The sequence below is a fragment of the Triticum dicoccoides genome, chromosome 1A (assembly GCF_002162155.2).
Source record: "Triticum dicoccoides isolate Atlit2015 ecotype Zavitan chromosome 1A, WEW_v2.0, whole genome shotgun sequence".
In the NCBI taxonomy this organism is placed as follows: Eukaryota; Viridiplantae; Streptophyta; class Magnoliopsida; order Poales; family Poaceae; genus Triticum; species Triticum dicoccoides.
The window spans coordinates 306,220,847-306,236,816 of NC_041380.1; the positions used below are offsets into that span (position 1 = coordinate 306,220,847).

The 15,970-nt window shown below is 39.1% G+C and overlaps 1 protein-coding gene across 1 annotated transcript; it reads left to right on the top strand.

The window, feature by feature from the left end:
• The first annotated feature begins 208 nt into the window (after positions 1-208).
• Positions 209-15,263, top strand: LOC119269970 (DNA-directed RNA polymerase I subunit 2-like). The gene is made up of 27 exons (XM_037551919.1): positions 209-565; positions 1,281-1,354; positions 1,529-1,648; positions 2,813-2,889; positions 3,306-3,369; positions 3,483-3,553; positions 4,469-4,546; positions 4,632-4,677; positions 5,484-5,664; positions 5,757-5,809; positions 5,888-5,964; positions 6,055-6,172; positions 6,725-6,809; positions 8,468-8,580; positions 8,917-9,044; positions 9,121-9,200; positions 9,370-9,611; positions 9,716-9,880; positions 9,964-10,128; positions 10,241-10,315; positions 11,339-11,442; positions 11,522-11,597; positions 12,446-12,568; positions 12,681-12,824; positions 13,230-13,442; positions 14,133-14,384; positions 14,512-15,263. The coding sequence occupies exons 1-27, from the start codon at positions 367-369 to the stop codon at positions 14,950-14,952; spliced, it is 3,564 nt and encodes a 1,187-aa protein (XP_037407816.1). The 5' UTR covers positions 209-366; the 3' UTR covers positions 14,953-15,263.
• The last annotated feature ends 707 nt before the right edge of the window (positions 15,264-15,970 follow it).

A 15,970-nucleotide genomic window follows, 5' to 3' on the forward strand; every position in this document is an offset into this window, starting at 1 on the left:
TTTGAACCCTGATGGGTTGGGGATACCACTGTACACCTAACCAACTCAACTACAGGTTGATTCGCGTTTGGACCAAATTGATAAGTGCCAAACGTGGGGCATTTATCATTTTGGATAAAAAAAAGCGGTGTGTGTTCTGCAGCTTAGATTAGATTGGGCCCGGTTTTATGAAAAACCAATACGCGCCGGTGGACTCGTGGGTCTTCTTCTCTGCAGCCTTAAACCCCCACGCGCCCGCCGCCTCCTCCCCTCTCCCCTCCCTCTCTAGGGTTTTACCCTTCCCGCCGAAAGCCGAACGCCGCCGCCACTCGTCGGAGCCCTACTTCTTCGTGCCATACCCCAGCGCACCGTATCCCTCCTACGGGCATGCAGACGGCGGCCGGGAAATCGTCCGCCGCCGCGGCGGCGGCGGCGGGTAAGGAGGAGGACTACGCGACGCTGCGGGAGCTGTACCGGCCGCACATCGAGTCGTTCGACTACTTCCTCGACGAGGGGCTCGACAAGATGCTCCTCTCCATCCGCCCCATGGAGATCACCGACCCCTCCTCCAACGCTACCCTCAGAAATATCCTTTGTGCTTCACTTCGTTTTGTTTTCACTCGCCCAGAAAAATGTTTATTTTACGGATTTATGCTTTGTTCGTCATTGCACTTGCTATGTTAGCTATAGGATTTTAGCAATCGCGACTTGGAGCAAGTAGTACCCGCTATCAGTGTCCAATTTCCCGTTGCTTGCCTGGTTAGCAGCTGTTGCAGGACACAGTCACTTTCATCTGTATTCAGAGCAGGAAGTGAACAAAAAGACATAGTGGTAGACTTTCTGGAGCACGACACCAGTATTTCTGGTCGCAGGCCCCCTTTTTTTATGTGGATTTGCATTTGTTACCCACCCCAGTGGACTGTAGCTAAGTTAATACTTCCTCCGTCCGAAAAAGTTTGTCCCAAGCTTGTTCCTCAAATGGATGTATCTCGCACTAACTTTGTGCTAGATACATCCATTTGAGGGACAAGTTTTTTCGGACGGAGGGAGCTTTAGGATAAGAACTCGGAGAGTCGTTCTAAATAGTACTTGGTGCCAACTCAGAACTACTAAAGTACACATTAAGCTTTCGTCTATTGCTTCTTTGGACGCGGATACTTAATTACCATGAAACCAATTAATTTCCAGTACAGTTTATAAGGCATGCTAAATTAATGGATACTTGGATATTACAGTGAATGATGCATAAAACAGCATGGTTAATGCTCTCCTTGTGTCTTCTCCTTAACAATTGTCTGTACTGTCCTTAGAGAAGGGTCATGTGCTCCCACCGATGAAGGATGGTCGGTTGGAACAACCGCTCTACCCGCAAGAGGTTTATATATTTCCTTTCCTCGCAATATTTTATCCATTTTTATCTTAAGCATTGACACATATGAATATATCATAGTCCGTACTGATTTGCTATGTTATTGGAGTTTACTTTGTAAATGTATACTGGTGTTTGTAGGTCTGACTCATTTTTCCCATTTTCATTTTGTCGGAGCAGTGCAGGCAAGGTAGAATTTCATATAGTGGCGAATTCAAAGTGGAGGCTGTCTTCCAATTTAATGATGGGGCGCCAATCAGACAAACCTTCAATTTTGGTCATTTGCCGATTATGTTGATGGTTGTTACCTATTCTTGACTACTCTTCTAATTTCACTTTTTGATTCATGTGCTGAAGTAATTTCTTTTGCTCTTGGTACTCCCTCCATTCCAATGAATAAAGCGCGCACACATTCTTAAATCAAACTTTGACCATAAATTAGACCAATAATATATATTTTGTGACTTGAAGATCATACCTTGAGAACTTCTTTCGAATATGAATTCAACGGTACAAATTTGGTCACATATAACCCACATCTGGCTGGTCTAATTTATGGTGAAAGTTCAATTTTGAAATGCATGCATGCCTTATTCATTGGAATGGAGGGAGTAGATGTTATGTTAGGAACCTATAATTTGCAAGTTTGAAAGACAAGTAACCCAAGTTGCTTTGGTACTTCGTCTATTGTACTGCGGTCAACATGTCAGTATGCATTGTGTGTCTTTTTGAGCTTGGCCTTCTATGGTCTACTTCGTCTATCGTACTGCGGTCAACATATCAGTGTGCATTGTGTGTCTTTTTGAGCTTGGCCTTCTATGATCCCACATATGGTCCCACATAAGTTCAACAGTTGCAAACCGAACTAGCAAGTCAGGAGTTCCTCCCAACATTTGGCCTTAAATACTTCTCAAAATAGCCATTACTATATTATAAGCTCAGTTGGTCGCAAGTGATTAAAATGTCCACGTTATGCCGTGAAGTTTGTTATGTTGTCTCATTTGAAGTAAGCTCTGATCATCCACGTGCCAGAACCTTGACTAGGTTTCGAGATGTTATGGCTTTCAACTATAGCCTACCCCTACTTGTTTGTGACTAAAAGGCTTTGTTGTTGTGGGTTCTTGTGACAACTGTTATGCATTTATCTTATTCTTCAGACAGATGAAAAATAGCATACTGTACAATAGTATAAAATTAGGAGTTATTTGTCTTACAACTGGTGTAATTACACCCACGTATCGTGCACAAATATCTAGTGTAAAGGGAGTATGTAGCTGTAGTTTGGGAGTGTATAAGGTTTATGTAGGTAGTATATATACTACTTCTTTATGCCAGTGTAAAGAACTGTTGTTGTTGCTTAATATCTTTTTAACTATTTATTTATGGGTGCTAAATTATTTTGTTTCAACCTCTGTGTGCATTCATTGATTCTTTTCCCTGAACTTTATGCTCTTGCTATTCCAGTCAAAACTTTGCCACCTAAGAGGCGCTGATCCACGTAAATTGATCTACCACGGTGAAGAGGCCACAGAAATGGGCGGGTGAGTTTGTTATGTACTTGCATGTTCATTTACTTTCCCCTTTCAGTTTACATTCTCTTTTCTGTGTTGTCAACTCCTTCCTCTACCTGTCATCTTTGGCTTGTTTGAAAATCAAATAATAAGATATTGTACGGACTGCATGCACTAGTGTGTTTTATACTTCTTCTCTGGGGCAGGCAACTGCACTACCAAATGGAACTCTTCAACTTTGTTGAAGTTGTGTTCTCATCTTTGCACCGTTCCAAGGCTTATAATTTTTTCTAATAGCATCGTACTTGTGGTAAATAAAAATGATTTCGGTATTTAGTACAGTGTCAAACTATTCATACTTCTTTGTTGGTCCTGAATTATGCTGTTCATATTGTTCCCTCTTTTTATTATTTCACTATTCTGATGCATGTTCTATTTTCTTTTAGGTACTTTATAAGTGGTGGCTTGGAGAGACTTATCCGAATTCTTATTTTACAGAAGCGTAATTATGTAAGGCAGGCACACCATTGCTTGGAGCTTTATATCAGTAGGCTACTATTTGTTAGATAAAAAAAAGTAGACAACATCATTTCTGATGAGGAATTTGCTATGTCAATTTTCAGCCTATGGGCATGGTCCGTGGTGCTTTTATTAAACGTGGCGCGGGATACACTGACAAAGCAGTGGTGATGAGGTATTGTCTGCTTGCTTCTTTAAGTTTCCAACTGCTTATATACTTTCTGCTTATACTAGATGGTCACGGCAGACTAACTTTAAAGCATTAAAATACAAATAAGCTGTCCATTACTACAATATAACTGTATATTGCACACAGAACTGGATAATGATTGGAAACAGCTTGACATCTCTTATATCTGGATCACATTATAGTTTGGGAGTCCATCACTGCACTGGAAAGAAATAGGGGTGATGTTATCAACTTGAGACCATGGTATCTTCGGTTGTTTGCCACTTAATGGGAAATGGACATGATTTCTGCCTGATATTTTCTTCAAAATCTACCTTTTCGTGTCCAGACCAGCTGGATGCAAAACCTGCACCCTGTTCTTTTTTGAGATGCTTTATACTTTATAACTTTAAAGTTTCAAGCTGTCATTTGAATTAGGGATTATAGGATGAGCATCACCTTAAGCTGACATGTGGCAGCAGAAATGTATGGATTCACTGTGAGATACCACTATACAATAACTTTGTTCATAGTTTCCACCATTGAGATGGTATGGTTTAGAACTCGGAAAGTTTGCTGGAAAGTTGTCACCAAGTTTTGTTTCAGCGTCTCTTGTACACAAGCACTAGTAAGCGCTAATGGGATGGTGGGGACAAAATACTGGACAGGGCCTTGGTTTTACTGACTTAAAGTCCCTCCACCTTCTCTTACATATCTTTGTTTTTCTAAAACCTCGTTTTAACCAGGGTTGGGCACTTACTAAAAAAATTGGACACTGAAGAGATAAAAAGATCTTTTGTCTGGTTTTCTGTATATTAAGCAGGAACCTCGGATGGATGAGGTGTCTATATTAAGCATCAAGTTTCTTCTGTATGCTTTTACTGTGTTACTTGATATTGCCATTTATTTTCCCTCCAACAGATGTGTTCATCACGACCAGTCCAGCGTGACTGTAAAGTTGTATTACCTACAAAATGGAAGTGCAAGGCTAGGGTTTTGGTAAGTTTGTGTTGGTACATAGCGAGTCGAAGAGGAGGAAGGTTTTTCCCCCAAATTGACCTTTTTGAATTTGTGGTCAAAATAGGTTTGCAGGCAGAGAAATTCTCCTTCCAGTTGGGATTGTTCTCAAGGTAGAATACTATCATCATTTGCTGATGCTTACCATTTCATACCTAGAATTATAATCCATCAACGTTCATTTTGTGTACAGTGCCATGGTTTATGTGAGTAAAAACAACATCTGTTTACTTTCATCTCCATTTCTTCATCGTAGATCCCCGGGACAGGCATTGTATTACGTTGAGGGCCTCTTTGATTCGCAGGATTCTAGAAACACGGAAATAGAAAAAACATATGATTGGAATGGCGTGGTCATCTCAATCCTACAGGATTTTGGGTTGTTTGATTGCATCATAGTTAAAACAAAGGATTCTTTCAAGAGGTTTGAGTGGGTACTATAGAAATCCTATGGGAAGTAGTACAAAGAAATCCTTAGGAAAAACTCCTATAGGATTCAATCCTATGAATCAAACAACCAACATAGGAAAATTCCTAAGGATTCTAATCCTCCAAAATTCCTATGAAAATCCTTTCAATCAAAGGAGTCCTGAAAGTACTTAGAATGTTGGACATTTGCTGTGTTCCAGTTTGTTAAGCTGTGTTCTATTAATGATTCTTAACATCACGAACTAATTCTATGCTGTAAAGTCACTATTCAGCTTATTTTAATAGTTCCATCCTCATCTTTTGCAAAGCTAAGTATCCTTTGGTTTAAATAGGTACTGTGCCCCTTTTGTATTAGTATTTAGCTTTTTACTGGGTTATCAAATGATCATGCTTTTATCTTATAGATAATATATCCAGGGTACGTTCTCAGTATCCTTACCATTGGTTCCAAGTACACTGCCTTTACTGGATTTTGGATCTACCAATGCAGGCCCTTATTGATACAAGTGACCGGGAAATATTTGCAAGCCTGACATGCTGCTACAGTGATAAGCGTGAAAGAGGAAAGGGAGTTGTCAGCACTCAGCTAATTGGTGAAAGGACACAAATAATTCTTGACGAAGTCAGAGCTCTGTCCCTTTTCACGCGCACGCAATGCTTAGTGCATATTGGTACTTTTTGGTAGTTTGATATATTTATTTTGCATTATAGTATCTTCAAGCCCTCTTATTTGTTGACATCGTTAATGATCTCTCAAATGCAGGCAAGTACTTTCGGTCTGCAATGGAAGGTTTTGAAAAAGATGATTATGAAACCGTAGGTGTTTTCTTTGTTTTTGTTTGCATGTGTTAATATTTGGATCTTTCTTCACTTTGGCCATTCCACACTGTTTAGGTTGCTGAGGCGGTTATCAAGGACTATATTCTCGTGCACCTGCAAAATGACAACCACGCAAAGTTTAATCTTTTAATGTGAGTTAATTTTTTTGTTACCATATCATGAAATTTCTGTCCTTTCGATTACTTTTAACCACGTGTGTTTCTTTCTTTTTCTTGCATTAGATTTATGCTGCAGAAACTTTATGCTCTTGTTGATCAAACTACGTCACCTGATAATCCTGACGCACTTCAATTCCAAGAAGCACTCTTGCCTGGGCACCTGATCACAGTTTTTCTTAAGGTTACGGAGCTTCCCTTGTTTATTTCTTTTGGAAAAGCGGTTCTATAGAACTACTCCCTCCGTCCCATAATATAAGAGCCTTTCGGACACTACACTAGCGTAAAAAACGCTCTTATATTATGGGACGGAGGGAGTATAACAGTGCACCGTTACGATGTTCTAAATTCCTATTTTATTCTTCTTCGTCACTCCACATTTGCAATGGTATTTTATTTGTCTACCGTGATGTTGAATTTATTTCAACATCGCTCCTTATATAAATACAATATTGAGAAAATAGACTGGAATTTTTTTCTCAGAAGGTGCAAACAAGCATATTTTGCACATCCTTCATTAAGAGGAGGAGCAAAACCATATTTACCAGAGTTTAGAGGTCCATACTTGCGTCTCACATGCCCATAACAACACTTTTATACAACACAAAAGTGTTACACATGATTTATGTTGTTGTTTTGGTGTGTCTTATGTTGATGTTAGTGCCATTAATTCCTTGGGGCAATTTTTGATTCTTCTATCTCCCATATTTCTTGAAGTTTTCTTTTATATCTGCAGGATAGGATTCAAGATTGGTTGCAAAAGTCTAAGCGTTTAATTATGGAAGAGATTACGAAGAATAAAAGCTTTCAACTCAATAACTGTATGTTTATTCTACTCAAGTTTTATACCAAAAAGCATTAGTTTATGTGTATATGCCTGCAATTTTTTTCCACATGAGGATCTAATTGCTGATCGTATGGTTCCATAACACTTGGATCTGTGTAGAAGTGTACCATAGTTATTTTGATCTCTTGGAATATCAAGATCCTGTCGTGATAATATATAGGTTGATATATGAAACATTTTTTGAATTATAAATTTATTTTATTTACTGGTTACAATATGAAGCATGTGTTGTGTGCACTTAATTTAGTTTGGTTCATTTCCGAGATTCTTCTTTTGGTTCTTTTTCAGAGGAGTACAATGAATTTTCTACTGATGCATTAATGATCATGCAATAACAAGCACACCTTGCCTGACACACTCGCCCAACTAGCTCTCTTAAGGGAAGTGTGATCTGCTGCAAGTATCCTAATTCTCTGGAGTTGTGCTCTGAGGTGAAACCACACAATTCATTGACCAATATCTAGAATAATGTTTAACCGGACCACGAAAATAACCATTTCAGAGGGCTGGGATAGCAACTGGAATTTGCACTCACAGCTATAAATAATACTCCCTCCATTAAAGAATATAAGGTGTATCAATTTTTGTGCAAGTCAAACATTTGTATGTTTGACAAAGATTAGAGAATAAAACATCAACATCTGCAACTAATAGATAAACTACGAAGATACTTTACATGATGGATCAAATGATATAAATTTGGTATTGTAGATATTGATATATTTTTCTAGAAACTTGGTCAAACATGCACATGTTTGACTTTTGAAAAAACTAATTACACCTTATATGTTGGAATGGAGGGTGTGTTGCATATCCTTGAATTGTTTAAGTATATTCAGTTCAAGATCTCATGGTGATGCTTGCTTGAACTCTGTAATGAGGATCTCTAGTTAGCTTCAAGTTATTGAGAGATAATCTAATACTATTTCTCGTGAGTATATAAAATGCCATGGAGATAACTTCAGGGTAACACAAGCATGTGAATTCTGTCTTCACTCTTTTATCCCTTCTGTTGAAATATGATTGGTATGGAGAAGAGAATCTTCCTTTTAGTCAATTGGTAGCTGCTTTATAGACCAAATCGACAATTTTATCATGTACCTTTTCAGTGGTATCGAGAAGTCCTATTTTGGAAGGCCGGGGAATCTGGATGTGAGTGTAGGCGGGGCATTTTTTAATTAGGACAGATCGCAATTTATAAATCACTAATGCATGCACTAAAATTGTGAAATGGCCCCAGCTTATAAAATATTGTTAAGGATGTGTGCCGACATGGTGATGTACTTTGGATTTGGATCCTAGGGCTTAAAGGAGATGAACACTGTTGTATGTTTTGGTTATTCTGACCAGTTAGATAATACCACAAGCCAGACAAGCTGAACACCGAATAATGAAGTAGCATGATTGCACTCAGCAAACAAAAAACTAGCTCAATAAAGCAGTCTAAATTGGCCAGATTTGGGTCAATTGGTGTTCATTTCTCTAGTATATTTACATTTACTCACCATTTAATGGCCCTTTTGCACCAGTTTTTAGGTTGAGATGTGGTTGTTGGATTTTGTTAGCTGAGTTATTTTTTCAGTACATTGGCATGTTTTATGTTTCACTAATCGTATGTGTTGATTTGTGCAGCACTGGAGATTAGGAAATTTCTTAGTAAATATACAACATCTGTAGGCAGAGCTATTGAGACCTTGATAAAGGTTGGCAGAGCGAATTCACAATCAATGTTGGATCTTCCACAGGTGTGCCCCTTGGGATGCCTACTTCTTTGCTTAAAAAGAAAACGCAGCGCCTACTTCATTTACTTCATTTATTATAGGACACATAATAGTTTTAGCTTGTAAGACATCATTTCCCTGGAATTTTATTGACGCAATTGATTCCTTTTCTTCTGATTATGAGAAAGACGGTACTTGACAAAGATTATGAATTCTGATCCATTTTTCTGTTGGAATTTTGATGTCAATGCTGACGGCATCGATCTTTTCCAAGCCGCTTCTGTTCTTATGTTGTCAGTGTTTATATGTTTATTCCATGCCACTTTGAGAAATAATATGCATTTCTTTGTTAAATTTCAGAGAGAAGGGATGACCATTCAAGCTGAGCGACTCAACTTTCATCGCTATATCTCACATTTTCGTTCTGTTCATAGGGGTTCTTCTTTTGCTAAAATGCGTACAACAACTGTTAGAAAGTTACTTCCAGAGTATGTGATCCTCACGCGTTATTATATTATTGTTTTCTTGCATCCAACATTGCTTGTTCTGAGAATTTCTATGTAGGTCCTGGGGTTTCCTGTGTCCAGTTCATACACCGGATGGAGAGCCTTGTGGCTTACTGAACCATATGACTTCCATATGCCGTAAGATATTCACAAGTTGTCATTCTTTTGGATTGAATTTTGTATCTTCTCTGTTGTCTTTGCCAACATGATGCATGCGTGTGCAAAGCTTCTTGGGATTGGGAGTAGTGCTGCTAAGAATGTCAGCGTATTATACTTTTTACCATTAGTTAATCGTCGGTACTTCCAGGTATTTCATCCTGCTACAACTCAGAAGGGGCAATTAAAGATTTTCAGAAAATAAAGGATAAGCTTTTAGTTGAATTGGTTCGTGGTGGAATGATCCCATTGTTGCCGAAGATGGAGCATACTGGTCCCCCGGAGATCCTACATGTCCATTTGGATGGATGCATTGTCGGTTCTATTGCTTCTGCTAAGATTGAGGAAGTAGTTAACTATCTTCGAAGATTAAAGCTACTGGCACACCCAGCGGTTTGTTCTCTTACATATTTGTAGTTTTTTTGTTTTTTCATGTGAGCGACATATTTTGTTGTAAAGCACTAACTCAGAGGATCATGTTCCAAATTCTGCATTAGACTCCGGAGGATTTAGAAGTGGGCTATGTTCCCTTAAGTCTTGGTGGGGCTTATCCTGGGCTCTATCTTTTTACAAGTCCTGCAAGATTTGTTCGACCAGTGAAAAATCTGGTTAGCCTACCTGATGGAGAGCCACGTATTGAGCTTATTGGACCATTTGAACAGGTCTCCTTTGATCAATTCTTTCAATCTCATATCAGTTCACTTGCCACTAATATTATGAGAACTGATTTTTAATTATATTTTAGGCATTTATGGAGATACGATGTCCTGATGGTGGGGACGGTGGGAGAAAAAAGGAGTTTCCTGCGACTCATGAAGAAATTCACCCTACTGCCATTCTCAGTGTAGTTGCAAATCTGACTCCTTGGTCTGATCACAACCAAAGTCCTCGGAACATGTACCAATGCCAGGTCAATAGTCTTATATTGCCTATGTGATGATCAATTGATCATGCATAATGATTAAATAAGGGCGAGGCTCTTCTCTTTTGGACTGACTAACCCTCCTGCCTATTCTCTGTAGATGGCAAAGCAAACTATGGGTTTTTGTGGCCAAGCTTTAAAATATCGTACAGATGTCAAGGCATTCCATCTACAGGTTTGTTTTGCCTGTTTCATATTCAAATGACCAGTGCATTCATGAGTTGTCTTTGTTTAAATTTTATACATGTATTATACTTGCTTAATCAGCTTTATATGTTTCTTAAGGAAATGATAATTTGAACTGCCTATGAGCATACATCTAAAGCCTGGGTTTTGTGAATTTGTAGCAGACAGTTATCAGATGTCACTAGGTAGAGCTATAATTTGGCTGTTTATTACTCTAGTGCATAACGTAATATTTGGTCATGTATCCGCACCAACTGTATCTCATCCAGGCCCCAGCAGAATTTGGTGATCCAGTGCCTTTCTAAAGCCTTCAATAGTTTTCTTAAAATATACTCCCTCTGTTCCCAAATATTTGTCTTTCTAGAGATTTCAACAAATGACTACATATGAAGCAAAGTTGGTTGCGAGATCTTATGGGTTTCACCTCTAGCCTACCCCAACTTGTTTGGGACTAAAGGCTTTGTTGTTGTTGTTGTTGTTGTATTACATATGAAGCAAAATGAGTGAATCTACACTCTAAAATATGTCTACATACATCCGTATATTGTTACCATTTGAAATGTCTAGAAAGACAAATATTTGGGAACGGAGGGAGTATGAAATAGTTGGTAAAAGTAGGTAGAGTAAAAATCACTCAGACTTCGGAGCTCCTCAAGTGGCTCGTTGTTCAAATACAGAATTAAGTTTTGTCGGGATTTCTTGAGACCAAGTTGAAGGGTTAATATTTTCCATGGATGACAGAAGGTTCATCTCTTTGTGATTGAGAATTTGCCATGAAAGAGCTAAAAAAGGAAAATTAAGCATGAACACACACAGCCTTCATGCGCCGCTCTACCAATATGATGTCATCTATCTATCTCTATTATTACAATAGGATAGATTTCCGAGTAACTCTATTAATTTTTCTCTTGCTTACACTTCGTCTGCTCCCCTGCCCCTTCCCTGCATACACAATTAACACCACTTGTTGTAAATTATTGTCTCCTTATAAACCATCTTTCTTGGCTTGCAGACTCCTCAGTCACCAATTGTTCGAACAGCTACATATAAAAAATATCATATGGATGAATTTCCATCAGGAACAAATGCCATTGTTGCGGTGCTATCATATACAGGGTAAGCCTTCTATCATGCTACGGCAGTATGATTATTTGTGAAAATTTTCTGGACATGATAAATTGTTCTTGTAATCTAGTTATGACATGGAGGATGCCATGATTTTAAATAAATCAGCCGTTGACCGTGGGATGTTCCGTGGAGATATCTTCCAGGTAATTATGGCCTGTGAGGCTGTGAGCTGTTCTTTTATCTACAAGAACTTCACTAGTCATGCATAAATTCGTGCTGTCTAGTTTAGAACCTTTTCTTTCATACAATATCTATGGAGTCTCAAAGCATGCTTTATAGAGCCTAAACAGCTGTAAGCAGTTTTTGCTTTCCCCACCTTTCGCAATGTATGGGATGTAGTTTTTTTTTTTCTATGACCAGTCAATGGTTCTCTCTGGCAACATATGAGTAGTCCACTAACAAAGTCTACTTTAGTTGTGCCGCTATATACATAAGAAAAATTCTGATTTTCTCTGTGGAATGTTTGTCTGGCTCCCTTTTATAATTACAACCTCAGATTCGTCATGTGTTTGAAGAATCACAAACGATCAGTTTGCTGTGAATAGTAGCGTTTGTCCTTTGGTTTTCCTTTTTTCTCTGGTAATTTATCAGATTTGTCTCCTTTGAAGTAACATAGAATGAACTCCAAATTTTAGACATCATACAGTAAACTCTGAAGAAAGTGGAACAAAATTACCACTCTCATTTCATCTTCTAGACTCTGAAAAACTAGAACATAAGTGCTGTACTCTTATTCCACCTTATTTTCAGTGTGAAACGTGTAGAACTTGAAATTGTACATGTTGTATACACCTTATTTTCACTAAGAACAATTGTAGTTTTCTTAGCATACACAGTGTATCTTGTTGTATATTTATATTTAGATGAGCTACATTGAGATTATTTAATGCTATTTTAATTGCATATACAAATAGATCGTAGGAGAATTCGAAAGTATGAGCCTTGACTTCTCAAAATTTTGTAAGTACTTTTCTGCGAACTCTTCCTGCAGACAGAGTGCATTGACTTGTCAGCAAAAAGGACAGAAAATGTCCCAGAAATCTTTGCCAAAAGCCCTCTTTCGAGGGACACGAACAATGTAATTGATTCAGATGGCCTTCCTCGGGTTGGAGAGGTAATGATCTATTTGTATGAATTAAGTCTTTCCCGTTTCAAGAGGAAGGAGAAGTGGTCAAGTTTCTTCTTATGGTATTGTCCTTACTCTGAGATGTATTTTCTGTGAACAGACAGTAGTTCCATATGAGCAGTACTACAGTATCTATAATACACTCACCGGTGCAATAAGGCCAGTCAGACTAAAGGGGACAGAGCCAGCAGTTATTGACTATGTTGCTCTCAACGGAACAAATTCAAAAGGTTCCCTGCAGAAGGTGAGTGCACCTCCACCTCAAGTTAAAAAAGCTGTTGCTTAAATTATTTCTAGGATTAGATTTTGTAAACCAATGGATTTCTCAAACGCTTGTATGACAGTGGCACTTTGTGTATGCTTAAATGCTACAAGAGGAAAAACTCTTAGTTTCTCCAGACCACTTAAAACCTATGACTTCTTATGAACCAATGAACTTCAGTACTCCCTCTGATCCAAAACAAGCGTCACAGTTTTGAACTAAGGTTAGTTCAACCTTAGTTCAAAATTGCGACACTTATTATGGATCGGAGGGAGTAGTATTTTGTACATTGAATTTCTCAAATGCTTACATGAAAATAGTTTCTGAGAAGTGTTCAGAGTTGTTTTTTCTTATCTCGCGTGCTTTTCTCCTTTATGTGTTTATCAGGTAAATATTCGTCTGCGTCGCAAGAGGAATCCTATAATTGGTGACAAGTTCAGCAGTAGACATGGGCAAAAGGGAGTTTGTTCACAGTTGTGGCCTGACATTGATATGCCGTTCTCTGCAAATACCGGCATGAGACCAGATCTCATCATTAATCCTCATGCTTTTCCTTCAAGAATGACAATTGCAATGCTTATAGAGTCCATAGCAGCAAAGGTGATATTTGCTTTGTGTTCTTAGATTGAGATAACCCAATATCGTATTGCATGTTTAAATAAATAACAACTGGGTTAATCCATAGGGAAAATGAATTGCTAAAATCAAGTAGAACTGATGCCACGTAAGCTTTGCTTTTCATATCTAAATTATTCCCCTCCTGATACACACAAAACTATAGAATGAGTTTGGTGTATTGATGTACCTTCTATAATGATAATGCTTGGCATGTTTGGTGCTTTGAATTATTATGTATCCCTGCAGGCCTTGTGTTTTATCACTTTGTGGCAACTTTAGCTTTTCATCTATTTGGAGTTCCCTAAAGAAGAGTAATGCTTCTGTGCCACCAAACTCGAAATTGCATCAATGCAGAAATAACCGTATTAATATTTGGGGTGATGGGTTGTTTCTAATCAGGCCCTTGTTTTGCTGCGAAAATGCCCCTACTTACTTTGACACATTGAAACACTTCGAAATAAATTTCGTCGTTGCCAGTAAGAAAATTCACATGTCCTACAAAATCGTTGTTCTGATTTCTGATAGAGTATTAAGAGAAGTACATATCTGATGCTGGGATTACTTTTTGTCTAAGAATAAACTTCGTATAATGATGGATAACATGTTAGCTTGACTATTTTAGTAGAGAATGCGTCGTTGCACCTTCAGTGACTGACATTTGTCTCTCCATAGGCTGGAAGTGCACATGGGAAGTTCATTGATGCCACACCTTTTGCAAGCTCAGTCAAAGAGGACGGTGAAAATCGTTGTAAATATGATTCTATTGTGGATGAACTAGGTCCCATGCTAGCATCTTATGGATTTAATCATCATGGAACCGAGGTCCTGTACAGTGGGCTTTTTGGCACCGAACTTCAATTTGAGATTTTCATTGGACCTGTTTACTACCAACGCCTTCGTCATATGGTCTCAGACAAATTTCAGGTGTGCAACTGTTTTATACTGAAAATAACACATGGTTCTCAAGCATAACCTGACAAGTGTTTACCTTCATAACGGTTTCGTTGCCATTCCTTTTGTAGACTGTCACTGACGTGCTATTTTTTTGTAGGTTCGCACCACAGGTCGTATAGACCAAGTAACGAAACAGCCAATAGGAGGAAGGAAACACGGCGGAGGGATTCGGTTCGGTGAGATGGAGCGTGACGCGCTCCTTGCTCACGGCGCTTCATATCTCTTGCACGACAGGCTCCATACCTGCTCGGACTATCACGTGGCGGACGTGTGCTCCCTTTGCGGGAGTCTCCTGTCGGCGACGGTAATAAATTCGGACACGCAGAAGAAATCCAAGCGCCACATGCTGGGCCTCAACACGGTGAGGCCCGCGAAGAACTTTGCGTGCCAGGCCTGCCAGACAAACAAAGGGATGGAGACGGTGGCGATGCCGTACGTCTTCAGGTATCTGGCGGCCGAGCTGGCGGCTATGAACATAAAGTTGGATCTACGGCTCAGCAACAGGAGAGAAGCTCCTCCGAGCAACGAATCTTGCTAGCAGGAACAAGGAAAGGAGAAGCATATGCATCTAGCCGTGGCGTGGCGCGGTGCAGAATATTCTGCTTAGTTAAGTGGAAAAATAGTATCTATGTCGTCCCATTTTTGGATCTTGTTTAGAGGGGCAGATTTTGCGTGTTGTATTGTTGTATAAAAAAACATCCAATGGATAGTTTGAAGTATACATTCTTTGCTTTGTAGTACTCCGTATCTGACATAGTCAGTTGTTACTCAGTATCAAAACATAACCAGCAGCACTATTCGGGCACATATGAAAAGGGCGAAGAAGTAGAAGGGTGATTTCGAGTTGCATTGTATTCATTCCGTAACTAAAGTGGCAGATTTTTTGAATTTATATACATGTTCCGCTTGGATCTCACTGTGACAGACAGGATGGCCTGGTCGTGCTGCTGCCTTGTTCCTGGTGTTCTAGGAGTCCTGGTCCTGGAGGTTTCAAAGTCGCATTGGACCTCCGGTTACGGTAGTGTGTCCGTAGAAAATTTTCTTGGTAGAACTTCACCAGGCAATTCGTACTCCTCCATCCGAAAATACTTGTCATCAAAATGAATAAAAAAAGAAGTTGCTTAGAGACAAGCAAATGTTCAATGACAAAATTATCATATAGGAAAGTGTTATTGGGGCCTAAAACCAATACTCTGCAGCATTTTTGGTATTCCCTTGGGCTGGGTTTAGAAGGCATATTTTGTTGTCCTTTTTTTCAAGCACACACAAGAGAATTGCGTGTTTTTTATATTAAGGAGAGGGAAAACATTTACAAGATGTTACAGCAGCGCTGACGAAACAGCACAATTCACGGATAGAAACTATTAAACGCTAAGTCACTCCTCTCGATAGCCCACCTAGCTTGGCTCTAATCCACATTTGAAATTCCTCTTGGACACGCCGAATTACCACATGAGGCATGGTAGCAACTTTATCAAACACTCGTTTATTGCGCTCAAGCCAGATGGAGCGTAGCACAAGGCATACCATGGTGTTGATTCTCCCATGGCCACCAA

What these genes read in the sequence shown, in the direction of transcription:
- LOC119269970 (XM_037551919.1), top strand. Translation starts at nt 367, where the DNA reads ATGCAGACGGCGGCCGGGAAATCGTCCGCCGCCGCGGCGGCGGCGGCG. An exon ending in CTCCAACGCTACCCTCAGAA is followed by an intron (nt 566 to 1,280) that starts ATATCCTTTGTG and finishes AATTGTCTGTAC; the next exon opens with TGTCCTTAGAGAAGGGTCAT. An exon ending in GACAAAGCAGTGGTGATGAG is followed by an intron (nt 3,554 to 4,468) that starts GTATTGTCTGCT and finishes TCCCTCCAACAG; the next exon opens with ATGTGTTCATCACGACCAGT.